The sequence below is a fragment of the Pectinophora gossypiella genome, chromosome Z (assembly GCF_024362695.1).
Source record: "Pectinophora gossypiella chromosome Z, ilPecGoss1.1, whole genome shotgun sequence".
Lineage (NCBI taxonomy): Eukaryota > Metazoa > Arthropoda > Insecta > Lepidoptera > Gelechiidae > Pectinophora > Pectinophora gossypiella.
The window spans coordinates 9537976-9556830 of record NC_065433.1 but is presented as its reverse complement, the minus strand read 5'-3'; the positions used below and the strand labels follow the sequence as shown (position 1 = coordinate 9556830).

Genomic DNA, 18855 nt, shown 5'->3' with positions numbered 1-18855 from the left:
CAAAAAAGATAGGGCCAGGCTAGGGCTTCATGTAACTTTATACCTAAATGGGGTGAAAAGAAACTAGCCAACTGTATTCTAAATTTGCAGTGATTTATGCTGCTGTTTATTCAATTATCACCTTATTATTATTGCGTATGGCAGACAAATATCCTGCTTGGATCAAATATCCAGCTTAAGCTCCCTTAACCAAGTCTCTGCTGCATCCGTCACACAATGCAGCTCGGCTATACCACCTGGGAACCGGTGCAGAAGGCACTCGTTCACTATGTGAGATATGGTTTGGTCCGGGTGACCACATTCACAGTATGGTGACTCCTTTAAGCCCCATTTACATAGGTGATGGTTTGACTTTCCATAGTCGGTCCTACACCGGTTCAGTCGTGAATAAAGTGAATAAAGTTAATATAAAGTGCATTAGCACATTGAACCAATATATCAAACGGAAAACACTCAAGATTGCAATGAATACTTATTCAATTACTCGATATCGCAACCCCATACAGTGCAATCCAGTGATACAAGTGACCGTAATTTTGTTATGTGTCTAGTGATATAGCCCGTCTGGATGCTTTTGTAGATTGCTTTCACATGTGTATCTATATTGTAATTGACATATTATATCATCATCTCCCCTAGCATTATCCCGTTTTTCACAAGGTCCGCTTACCTGAACCTGAAGATTTGACAGGTCCGGTTTTTTACAAAAACGACTGCCTGTCTGGCCTTCCGCGAAGGGAATACCAGCCCCATAACAGGTTTGGTCACATACCTCCGAAAATACAATTGAGAATAAAGTTCCCATCCATGTTTTCAAAATTATATGACGTAGAAAACTGAACACACATAAGTTGCTATTAAGTTTCTAGGAGAAACTACATACACACACTTAGTTGCTAATGTGTAGAACAAAATGCTTCATTCCCTTTACTTCGAACCTCGGCTTCGCCTAGTCGTCAATCTAGTCAAGCTATTTTTTATTGGTGTATAGTATGTACTAGTTTCGAAAAGCCCAAGTATAGTTTACAACGAACCTGCAGCGGGCTAATGATCTGCGCCTGCGCGGGTTGCTGCGCGCTGAGCACCGGCTGCGACACCTGCACGCACTGCGCCTGCACAGGCACCGTCTGTGTTCCCCCCGCGGAAGACCCGCCCACCTTGCTGCCTGTCATCTTGCCGCCGCTCATCACCTGCAATACGCAAGTAAATACTAATTATAAACGCAAAAAAAAGTCGATCTCTGCCTACCCCTTGATACGTGATACCTTGTTATGTTAAGACAGTGTTCAAGTGGTCAAGAGCGTTCGGTTCACGACCTCGAGGTCCGAGTCGCCATCTCTAATAGGATGAACAGAGCCGCAACTTGTAGCATCGCTAGATAATGTCGGTTTTTACAATATGTTCGGGAAGATAAGGAGCTGAATGCTTTTTTCGCTCATAGTATAGAAGCAATTTAAAGAATTTGTTGCATAATACCTTGTGCATCTCAGCGGGTTTCTGTTGCTGTGAGATGCCGGAGACGGTGGGCTGCGAATGCGCGGGAAGGATGCTCGGCTGCGAGTTGATAACGCCCAGTGGGCTGAACACGAACGTCTGGTTCTGCGTGGTGGGGATGGCCGGGATCGTCGTGTACCCCGGGAACGGAGCTGTTGGGAACACTACGTTACTACACGACACTACTTGTATACCAGTACATACATAGATACGTCCACACACTCGGTTTTGAAGATAACGTTGAAATATTGAAAGGATTATTACTCCATTTGGAGGAAATTACTGACAGTTTTTTTTTCGTTAAGAAAATTAGTTTTGAAGATATTAATTTGTATTACATTAGATCCATATCGTTCTTATCTATCCGCGATTATTATGGGACAGGATTTGAAATTGGCTTCTATTCGATCTTTCGAGAATTTAAAAAGCATTGTTTTAAACTGATATAATAATTAAGTTTGAAAATGTTTTGTACCGTAGAAATACTATTTAATAATTATTCAAAACCGAGTGCAACGTGCAACTTTATACAAAACAATAACTATCTTGTTCATATCTACAAAACGGATTATTTCATATTACCCTTCGGTGAAGTTTTTTAACGCGTGACAAGCCCAAATTATAACAAGCTGCAATATTGCAATGGTCAAGTGAAAACATATCGCAAAAAGCATTCAGGCTGCATTTAGCAATCCTTACTTAATACAATAACACTACATACAAGTAAAATTTTGAAAAAACTTTGAAAAAGCTTTAACCAAAATCTAGTTTAACGCCAATTAAAAGTATATTTCTCAAATAAACGATGCATAATTTCGAATGCCTTAGAAAAATAAAGGCACATTCACATTTACAACCAATCAAAAAAACTGGAAAAATAATTATTTTTTTCAAATTTTTATAGACCTTGTTCCTGATACGTAGTGAGACCTGGAAAATTTACTGAAATACTAAATAGTGTGGTAGTTCACCGGCATATAGATATAAGCTATCTATGGTGTCGAATACAATTGCGATCGTGTATTGATTCGCAAACGCGTCAAATGATTTCTTATGTGCAAAGCTACGTCGGGCTATCATTGTAGAAGTTGGCGCGATGTGATGGCAATTGCTCGGTAGGTACTGTTGTGATTCATGGTGATGGCCAAGTATATGAATATCCTTGACGGATAATCTGGTGTATTGTGTAAGTAAGTAAGTAAGTAAGTAAGTAAAATCTTTATTTCCTCTACAAATTATAAAACACATGGATACATAATTACATACAAAAATACAATATTTGTAGAGGCTGGAGCCTAAACTAGGATACCCTGTGTTTTAGGACTCCAGGCCTCCACCCCCAAAAAGTCATGGTCAAGAAAAAATAACAAAATATAAAAAAAAATTAAGAAAAATTAAGTTAAGTTTTTTTTTTTTAAATTGTTAGACTAAATCATAAAATATTTCTTAAAAAGAAAATATCAAATTTATAAATGCTTGTATGTGTATGTGTGTGTGTGCGTGCGTGTGTGCGTGTGTGTGTATGTGTGTGTGCGTGTGTGTGTGTGTGCGTGTATGCGTGCGTGTGTGCGTCTCACTTCTATTTAATTATGTCTAAAAGATTCTCTGTTTCGTCATAATTAAAATTCTCTAACCATTCAGCTACTGATTTTTTACATTGGTAAATGTTTAATGGGTAAATATTATTATCTTTGTTACATTTATTATAAAGGTAAGATCCTAGAAAGTCATAGAATCTTTTTGAAAAAGCTGTTTTAAATAATCTTGTAGGACAGACCAGGTCATGTCTTCTCATATTTTGAGTGAGGGTAGGATCATAGGTTATTTGCGAGTGTCTTTTGAGGATAGTATTTGCGATGAATAATTGACGAACTGTTAAAACTTTACATTCTTCATAGAGTTTAGACGTTGGGTACAAGAAGGGTCGAAAGGTTGAAACCTTTAATATCGCACGTTGAGCTACTTCTAGCTTTTTTAGAGTTGTTTTGTGGGTGCCTCCCCAAATGGTAATACAATAGGATAGTATTGATTGACACAACGCGTAATATACTATTTTTAAAATTTTATGATCCGCCATATGTCTCAGGGTTTTAAAAATGAATATTAATTTCCTAGTGCGAGCGGAGAGTGACTTAATGTGAGTTTTAAAGCTAAGGTTTTGGTCAAGATTTATACCAAGATATTTAATAACTGGTACGTTCTCGAGACAAGGACAAGAGCAAGGTAGTAGATCGAATTGACATTTGTGGGCTATAAGCTTGTGTTGATGAGTTACTGTGGAACGGAGAGAAAATAATATGTATTTAGTTTTGTCTGCATTTATCGTCAAAAGATTATTTGCCAGCCAGTGTAATACAGAATTCAAGCCATCTTGTGCGTTGAGAAAAAGTTCTTGGTAAGAGTCAGCTTGAAAAATCAAAGCAGTGTCATCTGCAAAAGAAACTATTTTACCGTTTTTTAAGTGAATATTACAAAGGTCATTTATAAATGTCAAGAAAAGGGAGGGTCCTAAAATACTCCCTTGAGGGACACCATAGACGACTGGTAGGTCCTCACTAAGATGATTATGAATTTTTACTACCTGTCTACGGTTAGTTAAATAACTCCGGAACAGGTCAAGCGATTGCCCCCTGATTCCAAGACGCTCTAGCTTTACAAGGAGCAGAGGAATCGAGACCGTGTCAAATGCCTTTGCTAAATCAAGAAACACAGACAAGCATTTTTTACCCTTATCCAAATTGGAAACAATGTATCCGGTAAGGTCATGGACAGCATCAGCAGTTGATTTTTTAGCTCGAAATCCATATTGATGTGGAGAAAGAAGGTTATTAGCTTCAAGATACTTAATTAGCCTTTTATTAATAATACGTTCCAGAATTTTAGATAAAGATGGTAAAATGGAAATTGGTCTATAATTTGAAACACGGTCTCGATCCCCAGCCTTAAAAATGGGTTTTATAACAGCTTTTTTAAAGGCTTCAGGAAATACGCCGGTAGACAGACTTAGCCTGCAAACATGCGTAATGGGGGGTACTAAGATGTTTTTAAATTGTATGAGGAGTGATGCAGGAATGCCGTCCCAACCCATAGCACAGTTATTTTTTAGGGACAGGATTAAGTTCTCAATTTCAGACTCATCGGTATCAATCATCGCAAAGGAATGAGGTAAATTAGCAGTATTGTAACCTGTATTGATTATGCCGCGGTTAGATAATTGTATATTTTCAGCTAGGGACTTGCCTATATTAGCAAAACTATATTAACAACTAAAAAAACTAAAAACTATATTAAAAACTTTATTAAAAACTATATTTATATTATATTAGTGTCGTTAATTACATTGTAAATTAGAATGAGAAACGCAAATGTTACATTACTTTAATAGACTAAAACTTCCTGTTTTTGTTGTTAACTCTGATGGTGATCAAACTTCAATTTGTGATTAAACAGTAAGGGACTTACCAGCTTGTCCCTGAAGCACTTGCTTCCCCTGTGTGGTCAACATGTGTGGTGCCAACTGGTTCCCCTGGAACGGCTTACCCGCAGCTATAACCTAGAAACAATACATTTTGTGAAGTTACAAAAACACCCATGATATTGTGTAATATCATTGCTAAGGCGGAGCGCGCGGATAAGGAACGCCTAGGCAAACATATCGTGATCAAATAGGGTATTTGACTGAAGATAAATTATAAAATGCTCATCTTGAAATAGAAGCCAGCCTAAGATGGTCAAAAATCAATTTCATTTTACTTTTCGACTAACTTTCGAATTTCGTTTATGAATTAAGTAACAATAAGAACAACGTTTGACCGCTTTTATTGATGACGTCAGTACAGTATTTCCATATAAACTCCAAAGAAAGCTTTTGTTTAGACGTTTCGTAAAAAGACACAAAAGAAAAGGAGAAGAAGAAGTGAAGAGAGGTTTGTGAGACTGTCCTTTGTTTGGTAGGACATTTCAGGCTTGAATCACCTGATTGTCCGAAAAAGTAAGATGATTCCGTGCTTCGGAGGGCACGTTAAGCCGTTGGTCCCGGCTATTAGCCGTAAAAACACCTCCACCAACCCGCATTGGAGCAGCGTGGTGGAGTATGCTCCATACCCCCTCCGGTTGATTGAGGGCAGGCCTGTGCCCAGCAGTGGGACGTATATAGGCTGTTAGTTATGTCCGTAAAAAGGCTGTCAAATAGCCTATTCAAGATGTTTTAAAGAAAGGCCTAGTAACGAATACTCTAAACGGTAAAAGTATGACGATTTTTAACGATGGTGGTGGTAAAGAAATTAAAAATGTGGCAAGAATCGAAGCAAGTGAAATTGCATGGTACACCAAAATGTGGCGTAGTCTTATACATGTACGAATGTACAAACATACCTTCAAACGTCAGAACAGGAAACAACAACCAATATACTGTCAATGCAAATTAGCACATCCGATCTATAGGGCGGTAAATGGAACAGGTAAATCAAATTATCAGATATGAATAAGCTGGTTAAGCTACGGGTCCATGTACGTGTCGACGTGACCTCACATAAGCCAACGCAGTTTACAGATAATATAGAAAGGGAAATAATAAACCGACCCACATAGTTTATTTTCGGCCATTGATTCCACCAGCCCGTGCTCCAATGCGTAATCTTCTTTCACCTTAAGGTTGCCTGGCAGAAATTGCTGTTTAGAAATAAGGCCGCATCATCATCACCAGCCCATTAACGTCCCCACTACTGGGGCACGGGCCTTCCCTATGGATGAATGGATAGGGAAATGGGGCCTTAAACCACCACGCGGGCCCATTGCGGATTGGTAGTTATTAACGACTGCTAATGCAGCCGGGACCAACGGCTTAATGTGCCTTCCGAAGCACGGCGGAGCTCGAGATGAAAACTTTTTTTTTTGTGGTCACCCATCCTATGACCGGCCTTTGCGAAAGTTGCTTAACTTCAACATTGAGTTTATGTTTTTGTGCAATAAAGAATTATTGATTGATTTATTGGAAGCAGCTTTCTATATATTTATTTTACTTACTCCCCGATTCAACATAGCAGCTACATTATTTTCATTACAAAAACTATATTAATCAATAAAATTGCGATTGCGCCATCCTTTTTAATATATAATACATATAATACCAACGCAAACTTTCACATGTCGGTTTAAGGTCGTGCAACTGGAAATGCGAAACTTGCAGTGAACAATGTAATCGTACCCATTATATATTGCTTTGTGTAAAAGGACCTTCTCTCTTTATTATATAAAATACAGTTTGCAAAAGCGACAAGCCAATGTCGTATTACATTATGGAACAATGAATAAAAGCTGCTGTTGACGTTGTTTACAAGTATAATATGTCCCTTCAGACGTGAATAGAGCGTTAATGCACTTTAAGTCACCTGATCCTACATTATCTATCTTAATTATTACAACAATACAGTTTTTTTAATGAAGATCATATTGTTTTATTACTTTCTTACATAAACAGCCTATATACGCCCCACTGCAAAGAAAATCACACCAGAATGTGATTTTTAAAAAGGCGCTTACGTGGTTTACACTAAAGGCAACGTAATAGATTTATTTAAAACAAATCATTATCAAAATACACTGTTGGTAATGCCGTGCGGGAAACTTAAGAACTCACAGACACGAGCGGAAAACTAATTAACCTTCGTCCTGTTCAAACTGAGCTACTACCTCTTTTAAAGTTTTGCCGGTAATTTTCCGGGAGGGGTAAAAAATATCATCATCTCCCTAGCATTACCCCGTTTTTCACAGAGTCCGCTTACCTAACCTGAAGATTTGACAGGTCCGGTTTTTTACTGAAACGACTGCCTGTATGACCTTCCAATCCGCGAAGGGAAAACCAGCCCAATAGAGGTTAGGTCACATAACTCTAAAAATGCATTTCCCGGGAATGTGGATGTTTTCCTTCACCACTGTGTGTGTGATTTATGATTTAAACATGAATTCGAAAACAAATTCGACAATCATTGGATAGGCCTGTGCTGGATTCAAACCTGCGACCTCAAAGTGAGAGGCAAGCTTTCTACCAATTGGGCTACCGCGGCTCTGGGGGTCGGAGAGGTGAAAAATATGATTTTTGTAAAACTGTTGTGTGAATCTGGCTTCTTGACTAATAGCGAGCGGTGAGGGCTCTTACAAAGCAAATACGTGCTACAAGTTACAGTGTATCATTACATGTTTAGTTAGGGGTCCGCTCAACCACCCTTGAGGGTTCAATGCATTATATGACGCCGACGGACCACTAGTCGATGGCAGTCGAGTCATTAAAAAACCGGACCTTCTAATAACCCCAGGTCAGGTTAGCAGCAAGTTAACGGCCTCCGTGGTCCAGTGATTTGAGCGTTGGGCTCATAACCCAGAGGTCCCGAGTTCCAATCCCAGTGGGGACATATCACAAATATCACTTTGTGATCCCTAGTTTGGTTAGGACATTACAGGCTGATCAACTGATTGTCCGAAAGTTAGATGACCCATTGCTTCGGAAGGCATGTTAAGCCGTTGATCCCGGCTACTATTTACCGATGTAAGTAAGTAGTCGTTACATGAGCCATGTCAGGGGCCTTCTATAATAACCCTGACACCAGGGTTGATGGGGTTGGTAATCCACGTCACAACCCACACGATAGAAGAAGATGAGAGGTTAGCAGAACCCTGAATACGAAGTGAGATAAAGAGTAAGGTCATTGTTACTCAGAATTACTTTGAAGAATGTACGTGCTCGTTAGATAAGCCATATCGGGGCCCTTTGGAGGCTCAACATTGTCTTATAACCCACACGATGGATAATTACTCTGAAAAGAAGCGATTGAGTTATAACATACCTGTATTTGCTGGGAGTTGATGCCTGGATGCAGGGCGATGTTGCCGGGCATGAGGAGCGGGCCCTGAGGGTTGTACAGCTGCTGGAGGTACGTGCTGTTCTGCAACGGTTGCTGGATCACCTGCACCCGGTTGTGTGCCCACTCCGCACTGTTCAACATTATTTATTTTTATTTATGTTTTCTCGTTTCTCTATCAACTTAATAAGTAATTGGTGCTAATAATCTTTAAGTAATTTTATTTTAAGTTATACCTGTAATTTATGGAACACAAGTCAATTTTCGGCAAAATTCTAAAACAACCCTCCAAAAATTTTACATTGACAATAACCCGACAGAATTAAGTTGACAGCACACGTTAAACGGTGTGCATACCAGTGAGATACCTATTTGGTTCGCCTGGGCTATTAATTGATTTTCTTATTCATTTTAAAATTAACCGTTGTCAACCGTCCCTTTCCTTTTCGGTGGGTAAGCAAATGACAGGTTTAACTTAAAATAAAATTACGAGGCATCTACAGCAATCGGGGCCATTATAAGGTTTAAGTATCAAGTAGCTAAATTACTCTCGCAATTGATAAATAATAGGCGTAAGACAAAGCGAAATATTACAAAGGTGGAATAAACAGTACACGAGAGTTACATAGGTGGATTAACTGTGTAAACTCTCCAGGGATGAGGCAGAAACATTTTTTGCTTTTCAAGAGGAACTAAAAGCTCGTAAAATAATTTAAGCTTTCGCCATAATGCCGGTGTCACGCGCGGCGGATTAGCGCCCGCATTGTGACGTCTCTCCATTTCAGTACATACAACTATTATCGATGCGCTGGCGTCCCGCGGCTCCCTGTCACACTGGCAGTGTGACGAGAGTTAAAAAACTATAAACACTACCGAAGTCAGAACGGCATGGCTTTGCCACACTGTCACCGGTGAAACTATACTAGCGTCATAGTGCTATTAGAGTCTGCTTCGTAAGATTATTATATTAGGCTGCATAATAAACGATCACAAATCGAAATACCTAAATAATAGCTAAATGTAGGCATTAGGTATATTGATAACTCTTTACAGTTTGCTCTAACCAAGCAGAACAGTTTTCCCCCTATTTTCATAAATTATACATTGTGTGTGCGTAGTCTTTAAGATAAGAGTGCGTGTCAAAATACTTATAAACAATAGTAATTCAATAGTTCAGTGGTCGGAAATACCTACTTTGACAATTACTGGAAGAAAATTAGTGTAGAACAATCTTCAACAACAAGGTTTCGATGAACAAGCCCGCCAGGCAATTAGAAGCTCCAGTAGTGCGGCTAATTTGAATGCACCCTTATTACTAAATAGAAATATTATAGAATCGCTGTTGCCATTTTCTTCTAGTTTCTTATCGCTTCGTAAACTAATTTTCCAGCCATTTCCGACAGAAACATCGCTTTTTTAAAATGGCTTAATTCATCTAAATGAAATTGAAAAATTGAATACTTATAACTATGAAAATGTTTAATAAATATATACTTAAAAAATAAAAAATCCTAATAAGTAAAAATAGTAAGCTTTCTTTGCTATTCAACTAAGAGGACGCATCGAAAAAATGTGCTAAAATGAGGGATGTGTAGTCGTGAATCCCAAAACAAGATATTATCCTAACATATTTACACAGATACATAAGCCTCGAAGCGATAGGAAGCGTCGGAATTTCTAGCCTCATACTGATTCCTATAGAACAGCGTTGAATATCAAAGCAAATCCGTACCAGATATCGGATCGGCATTTGTCAGGTATCAATTTTCAAACGCCACGCATAGTACGGTACGGTCCGCCCGATCCGATTCCGCTCCTTTATTAAGGACCCACATGAATAACCAAAGTGTACTTGCAGCGGAATATTAGTTTTCGGGCTTGCAGGACGATGATAGGAATACTTAGAAATATCCGTATGGGAAACAATATTACTGAAAATATATTATATTAGACACCCGTCCCTACCCCTTTCGGTTAACAACATCTAGGCCCTGGCCACGGTTTTTATTGCAACAACTTTTCTTAGGTCGTGGACTTACGATGGTTTTAGGCGGGTGAAACTTTCAAGAAAAAATATTTATGTACTTTACAAAAATGACTATTCAAAGTGCAACTGAGTCACCCACTGAATAAAGATATTTTTCCGTTATCTAAGTAAGTAGAGTTACTGACCTGATTTGCTGCGGGTGTTGTGTGTTGGGCGGCAGGCTCTGCAGCGGGGGCATGGTGGAGATACCCGCGTTGCCTTGCTGCTGGATGCCGCCTGCAGTTGGCTGTTGCTGCTGCTGCACCTACGCAACAATCATTGTCTATTTCTTTGTCCTCCTTTGCATTATACCCACATGGTGGTGGGGAATGCTTTTATCTTCGCTCAGTCTGACTTGTCGTCAAACAACGAAGCAAAAAAAAAAGCGGAAACATTACAAGAACTCAAGATTCTTTTTTCTTTTTTGGATTTTCTCGTCTTCTGAAGCCGGAATGTTCAAATCAGAACCCGGAATGTTCAAATCAATCATCTGTTCCCAAAGAACACTGTGACAGACTATCCTCTAAGCAAAGTGGACACGTGCCTAGGGGAGTGAGATTAAAGGGCCGCCCGTGGAAGTTCAACAACGAAAAAAATAAGTTAATGAAAATTTATTTTTACTAATGAAACATAACATAAGCTTACGACTATATCCTAATTGGGTAGTCAGAATGTATTTTTTAAAAGTAACGTTAAAGCTTGCAATTAACGATTTAATTTGGTCCTCGTGATTTTATAAAAGTATTGAAATAATTGAAAATTAAAACCTCGAAAGAATTATGGTATTGTCCGTTAAACTGATCAGATCTGTCATTGACATTTTAGCAGCAAAAGTACTTTTCCAAATTTAATGAAACTCAGTAAAGTTATGTTTAACCTACCTCTTTTCAAATCCGGCACAAGTTCAGTGCCCAAGAATTACCTTCCTTTGTACAATTATTGGGAAAATCATTCTCAATCAAATTAATTCAAACTATTTCCTTCATAAACAGCAATTAGGTTTTCCTAAGGATCGATCAATAAGAGACGCTATGTATCTCTCCTTCCGGGAAACTGTGAAAGACATGATTGCAAATTGTATTGCAATTTGCCTCATCTTTCTGCTCATAGAAAACTTATAAAAATGTTGTTCAATTTTCTAGATTAAATAAATTAAATTAATTTTTTTCAAGATTATTTTCTACAGCACACGATGTTTTTTTAGTTGAAATGACATAAATGTAATTTTAAAGTTACCTTATATAAGTAGGTAATCAATAAGATTAATGATTATTTAAATGATGAAGCGAGAATAATGTTATACAATCTTCTCTCGAATGGGTTGTAACATCAACGACCGACCTTATCAACCCTGGTGTCAGGGTTACTATGACCTATACAATGACCTTTGGTAGAGTATATATTCATTTAAAAAATATGTTGCTGTTGGAGTTTCTTTCCTTATCGTTCTCTCAGTCATAACATTGTGAAATGATGAAGAAGCTATTACAAAATTCACCTTTAACAAAATCTTTGATTAGATGAATTGTACATCCTACGTCCCCGGATTCCGTACTAGTAGTTAGTAAGAATCAATGTAGGACAGTGAGTACAACGGAACGTAAGATTGATAAGAAAGTAAGAGAGTATACTATGGAAGGATGCCTAATGGTTGGATTTGGTTGATTATGGTATGAATTTAAAAAGGGTTTGTCTATGCTGATTCGGGTCGGAGAATAGAGTTGCATTTGTTTTCTTTTGTAAAAAAGGAGAAAAAATGAGTGTAGATAAATAATAATTTAATTCTATATCCTACATCAATAGACGTTAAGTTTCAAAGTACGATCATCAGAGAACACATTGAAAGAGATTCAATTTTAATTCTATCTATAATTCGCGATATCGATTATCAGCGTTCCTGTGCAGGTATGACCAATAGGGCAGATGGAGTGCTGGCCTAGGGCGCTGTCAGCATTTAATCCGCCACCGGACCTATGTATGATATATAATAATAATAAACAAGGGTTGCATGATACCAGCCACAAATGGCTACAAATACTCCGTCACGTTATACAGCATTCGACTACTACGAAATTCCCGATACAGAGTAAAACTGCAAATACCACACATTTCATCTCAACAGTTGCCAACTCCTTTTCTTTACAACCGAAGATAAGAAGCTTTAAAGGAAGTAAATACATAGAACAACAAGGAAAACAAGTTAAAGTAAAGACGGTATTTCTATTGTCGATATCAGCAACAGGTACGTTCATAATAAGGTGCTCTACTAGGAGATTTCTAAGAAAATTTAACTAGCTACGTCTTTGTAAACGTATACCTACGTAGCATGCCTTTGCGATATTAAATCTTATTTTATTAGTTTAGTATCTAAAGATATATAATGAGAAAACAGACAATACGATAATAAGATATTACTGCACCGAAAAGTCAAAAATAATTGTTAATGAGTCGGGAAAAGCAACAAATTAACATGGGGTCTAAAATTGTCATTCTCGTACCCCTTTATAAGAAGACTTATTTTATGAAAAATAAACTGTATATTGAGAGCTAAAATTTCAACTTTCTGTGTTATACTGCTGAAAGTCTTCTATCCTTATGGTGCGTCGATCTCGGTTGATGAATACGCATCCGATGAACGTTTGTGATTTTTTGATTGGTGGTTTTTCTATTTTCTTTGGCGCTATTTGTGGTGTTCGAGGCATTGCGAACGACACTGCAAGCGCGACACGAGAAATAGTACCGGACCGGCGAGATCCCGCGCCGAGACTGCCGTGGCGCCGTGCGTAGCCGGTCTCATAGGCAACGAGACACCCCCTCGTCACTCCTCACCTCACCTAGCCGAAGTGCATAGGTACTCTGCGTATTTATAAACCTGCACTCCAAACATTTACAGACCCCTCCGCCCGGGGTTCGCTCTAACTACCTCAAAAATCTACGTTAATCTAAGTTACCTATAGTTACAGATACCTTTATTATCAAATTCACATAACTAAGGCTGGCATTTATGAATGAGATATTGTTGACACCAAAGTATGGCTATATATGTAAATACCTCAAACGACTTCTCGTAAAAATCATCATCATCAGCCGTATGACGCCCACTGCTGGGCATAGGCCTCCCCCAAGGATCCCCACGACGCCCGTAAAAATATTTGCCTCATATTGTCCGAAAAACATTTTGAATGTTCAATTAAGAAAAAAAAAACAGAACAATAGATCAGTCTCTATAAAAATTAAGTTAGCTCTCAGAAAGGTAGATATTGACACCAAATCAATTCCCTACTATACAATTTTCGACACCGAGGTCGAGTAACGATTTAGGCATCATTTGCAACTAGGACAAGCCTTAACTAAACACCCAGCAATCCACCCTCCCCTAAATATTCCACACGTACTAACTGCATACTGCATACTGTGTATAGGTATGCTTAAATCGATCACCAAATATTTAAATAGGTTTTGAATTCAGTAATTCATTAATTTGAATTGTTGTCACCATATTAGATTAACGAAATGTTAACAAACAATATCTCCAATATTATTATTTTTATCATTCATTGTTTCTCGCTGGTAATTCTTGGGACTATCTATCGTAATGGGAGTGACGCAGATCGAGGATGCAACTTGCAACTTACTACGACGTCAAGCATAACCTGCTACAAGGCTCAACGTTTCGGGAAATTATCGCCGATATAATATTTACGAAGAAAATTCTTGAAAAACACTCTTTCTAAATCGATGAACTAACTAGAATTGTATACCTATTTGTTTTCCAATTAGCTGTATTTTTTTCAAAGAAAAGAGGGAAAATGTTTGTTTACGCTAGAATGCCTCGAAAACAGGCTTATTAAGAGATCTTCACTTTTTATATAATGTGTACCTACTTCGAATTATGTATTGTATTGTGATTTGTTTATTACTTATTATGCAATGTTTGTTGAAATGGTTTTTGTAGAAAAATGTAACATGTAAAATGTTATTAAGTAGGTGGAGAGAATTTTGAGAAGATTGGACACTTGGAGCGGATGACGGATAGTAGGAATACGAAAGAGGGATACCTTATAAGGTAAAGATTATTGTTAAGGCTACCGAGGAAAATTCCGTAACAAAAGCGTTTTGGTAGTCTACTCGGAACTGAACCGGGGCGTGTGTACGAAACGATTGATTAATGTGGAAGAAGCATGAGAAGTATAACAGGATCGATGCAGATGGTATTTCATAGTCTCTACTTACCCTGGTGGGAAATAGGCTTATGTTTATGTTTGTAGGTATGCACGTCTAGCGTAAGGTCGTACGCTGGAGCACTCCTCAAATGTATAACATACTCATGACAAATACTTTATTGTACACACAGGAAAACAGAGATAGAAATAAACAACATAATAGAAATGTACTCGTAGCATTTAGACATGTGATAAGATGGAATGAACTCACCTGATGCGCAGCCATACTACTGGGCATGGAGGAGACGACGGTGACTGTTTGGTGGTGCTGCTGCGACGGCTCGTGCTGGGACATGCTCATCTGTTGCTGGACCACTTGACCTTGACCATCTACAATCTGCGCACACAACGTTGTTTTAAGAGTTTTCATGTGTTATTTTTTTGGTGTAATACTAACTAAAATTTTGCCATTTGGTTTTGGTTTCATACAAGATCATTCACCCGGCCCCAGTAAGAACTGAATCATCTTCTCTGCCCTTCCACTGGGGTAGACTAGACTTAGGTGACTGAGTTCGGATAGGGACCCATACCTATGAGGTATAACGTACAACCCTTGCCTAGGGATACGGCTGAAGACCTCAAGGGTTGCAGAGGCGGAGATGAGAGCCATTGGTGCGACAATGCAGGGCGGAAGGAGCAAGTCAAAGGGACTGCAACCTGGCACCTGACAGAGGGCAGCAGTATCTGACAGTACTATTACGAGGCGGAGGACAGGAGTCCTAGTACGGCTTTGAAATAGACTACTCTGGGCGCCATCCCACTCGCATCATACAGAGTACTGCGGGGTGAAAGACATGAGAGAAACCACTGCCCTATTTTTTCCAAAAAAAAGCATAAAGAATGCTACACCGACAAGAGCGTGGCGCTTAGATTTGGGATGGCTAACTAAAACCACCAACAGCTAATAAACCTATATTTTCCTTGGTTCAGCTGCGTACCATCACCACTTTTAAATCAGACTGATTCATCAAGTAATGACCTCTGCGTTCCAGTGATTTACGTTGGGCTCACGATGCAGAGGTCCCGGGCTCGAATCCCGATGGGGTAGTTTGATTAGGACATTGCAGACTGATTCACCCGATTCTCCGAAAATAAGATCCCGTGCTTCGGAGGGAAGGGCACGTTAAGCAGCCGATCCCTGCTACCTATTAAATATATTACACGTACAAATTTAATGTACACGTGTGTTTACTTATTATGATGTCGTTACATGAGTTTATATGATTAAACACTACATACATAGTAGCGAAACTATTTCTAGCAAAATTTCTAGAAAAGAGAAACTATTTTCCATGCAGTTGTTGTGTGAAGTTAGTAGAAATTATAAGATATCGATTGGATAGGTACTACCCTAAGCCATTACCTATAGAATATTTATCGCTAAGTGGTAGCTGCTTACACAAGCTGGTAGATATTTTTTTATTTCTAGAACCGAAATTTTCTGTAACTGAAAACTTTTACAAAGCCCAGAAAATTTACGGGGAAAATACACTTCTCATCAAAAAAATCGAAACACCTTGCAAGTTTACGTTTTGTCAGGATTATCAGAAAAATGTGTACATTTAGGAATAAATGTTAAATGTCGTTTAATAGTGAGTAATATGAGCTTATCAAATCTTAATGTTAATGTTCTAAATTTAAATGAATTTTTCATAGGTTTCGTATTTTGTTAAATGAGTCATTTTTATTCCGTATGGAGTATAAAGGAAATGGATAAAACAACACACGTAAATGAAAAAAAAAAGCTAAAAAACGTTTATTTAATAACTTGTATTCCCTCCCCGAGCTCTAATTACTGCTTCCATACGGTTCTTCATCGATCGGATGAGAGTCACGATCACATGCTGTGGTATATTGTCCCATTCCTCTTGGATTGCATCTTGCAGCTGGCTAAGTGTTTCTGGGGCAGGATCTCTTGCTCGAATTCGTCTCTTTAATTCATCCCACAGATGTTCAATGGGATTCATGTCCGGGCTTCTTGCTGGCCATTCCATAATAGAGATATCGACTTCGTTAAGATAATCTCGTACGACGCCCGCGGTGTGAGCCCTAGCATTGTCGTGCATGAATATGAAGCCGTTGCCAATAAAATGTGCATAGGGCATCACATGAGGCTCGAGACACTCTTCGACGTACCGATGACAGTTTAGTGCAGGCAGACGTGGCCCAGACACGAAAGCAAGCTCTGTCTTACCGTCGGCGCTGATTCCTCCCCAAACCGTCCACGAACCGCCACCATAGCTGACCTTTTCTTCAATGCAGCATTGTGCATAGCGTTCTCCGTCTCTTCTGTAGACCTTGTTCCTTCCGTCGTTACCATACAGCATAATTTTACACTCATCAGAAAAGAGAACTTTGCTCCACTGTAGGTATGACCAATTTAGGTGCTCACGTGCAAAGTTAAGGCGCGCTCTTCGATGGTCTGCAGTTAATTTCGGCCCATTTGCTGGCTTATGCGGTACCAGTCCACGATCCTTCAACCTTCTTCTAATTGTAGAGTCACTTACAGCCACCCTTCGTACAACACGAAGCCGCTGCTGCAGTTGAAAAGCGTTAAGGCGTCGATTTCTTAAAGAAGTTGTTACAATAAATCGATCATCTCGCTCAGAAGTGACCCGATTCCTGCCAGATCCTGAACGGCGCGTGAACAAACCAGTCTCCCGATAACGTTTATAGACTCTATGAACAGATGACAGGCTTAGATGCAGTCTTGCAGCCACAACACGCTGACTAAGGCCAGAATCCAGCAATGCCACAACTTGGGCGGCTTCTGTGGGCGAAGTATCCATACGTTTTAGAAAAAAAACCTTTTTTCAGACGTCCCAAAGTCACAGTATTGAAATAAAAAACAAAAAGTTTAAGGATAGGCGCCAATTTTTAGTTTTTAAACGCTAAATGTACTCCAACCCTAAACACACATTTGTCTCAAAACAGTGATTCATTTCGTTTATAAGATAAACAAATGAAATTCTAATTTTGAATTTAGAATTTTCGCTTATTACTGTAATGGCCAAACTGCCAGCTATACATTTATGTATTTTTTTTCATCGTATGAATTCTTTTTTGTGTTAAATTCGGACAGAAACAATGAAAACGGAAGTGTTTCGATTTTTTTGATGAGAAGTGTATATTTCACTGGAAAATAACCATGGTAAAAACTTAGGTGAAAAATGTATTTGCAAGGTTTCCTGTTCAGATAATTTCGAAATTTTTATAGCTTTGTGTAACTTTACAAAGTTTCATAGGTTTCTTCAGAAAACTCTCACAGGAACATTGTGAATGGCCGTACAGGTAAAGTGAGCAAAAAGTGTCCCTTTTCCTGGCATTGCCACCATATCGGATCGGGATTCTGACTACACAGAAAAAATAATGAAAATTTGTCGAAATTTGTCACCGAATACCAAAATTTGTCAGTCTAGTGTCAAAAAGGTACAAGCATTTTTGGTGGCAGTCCCAGGTTATATATAGCTTTTGTCCAAAATGTCTATAATTTGTCGCCATATATCAGACCATATTCTGATCAAATAAAAAGATATTCGACTTTTACCTTCATATGCATACAAGAGGCTTGAAAGCATTGCCACTAAACAATGCTTGTAACTTTTAAACAGCCTGCCAACAAATTCTGATATTTGTCGACAAATGTCGACAAAACGACATTCTTTGGGTGAAATCAAAAGCTTCAATACCTGCTATACTTATCAAGATACAAAGAAAGTGATGGTGGAATAAGGATTTTGTAGGCGTTGTGACAAAAAACCTCTCATATCTTTTAAACGGCGTGTCGAGGAGTTCCGATATTTGGCGACAAATTAGATATATTTTTGGTAAAATCAGATCTTCGCTGAGTGCTGCAACAAAATAGTAATAATGCTGGAGAAATGCTTATCCTAGCACTGCCACCAAAAAGCGCTTGTATTTTTTTAAACTGAATTTTCTAATAGGTATGCAGCGACAAATTTCGACAATTCGACATGTTTTCTGTGTAGTGAGAATCCCGATCCGAAATGGTGGCAGTGCCAGAATAAGGGACACGAGCAAAAATAGAGTTAGTTACCTGTTGCTGCTTTATGTCGCCACTCATTCCGGGCTTGTGGTTCTTGTCGAAGAGCAAGTTTACGTTGCTCTGAGGTGATGCCAAGAAACTAAGGTTAATTTCTCCTATTCCAGGTACGTTAAACTGTTGTGTGTGCACTGGCTGATTGTTCACAACCTAATGAAAAAAATATATAAAAAAGTTTATTAAATACACAAT

At 38.6% G+C, this 18855-nt stretch overlaps 1 protein-coding gene across 5 annotated transcripts in view; it reads right to left on the bottom strand.

Annotated features, from left to right (window-relative positions):
- LOC126379848 (polyhomeotic-proximal chromatin protein-like) overlaps positions 1 to 18855 on the bottom strand; it is a 56683-nt gene that overhangs the window by 24666 nt on the left and 13162 nt on the right. For all 5 annotated transcript variants that reach the window (XM_050028794.1, XM_050028795.1, XM_050028797.1 and 2 more), the window contains exons 5-11: positions 18658 to 18813; positions 14812 to 14937; positions 10524 to 10642; positions 8337 to 8484; positions 4957 to 5047; positions 1477 to 1646; positions 1035 to 1190 (exon numbers count right to left, since the gene is read on the bottom strand). In XM_050028794.1, coding sequence (XP_049884751.1) covers positions 1035 to 1190; positions 1477 to 1646; positions 4957 to 5047; positions 8337 to 8484; positions 10524 to 10642; positions 14812 to 14937; positions 18658 to 18813 — 966 coding nt within the window. The remainder of the gene's footprint in view (positions 1 to 1034; positions 1191 to 1476; positions 1647 to 4956; positions 5048 to 8336; positions 8485 to 10523; positions 10643 to 14811; positions 14938 to 18657; positions 18814 to 18855) is intronic.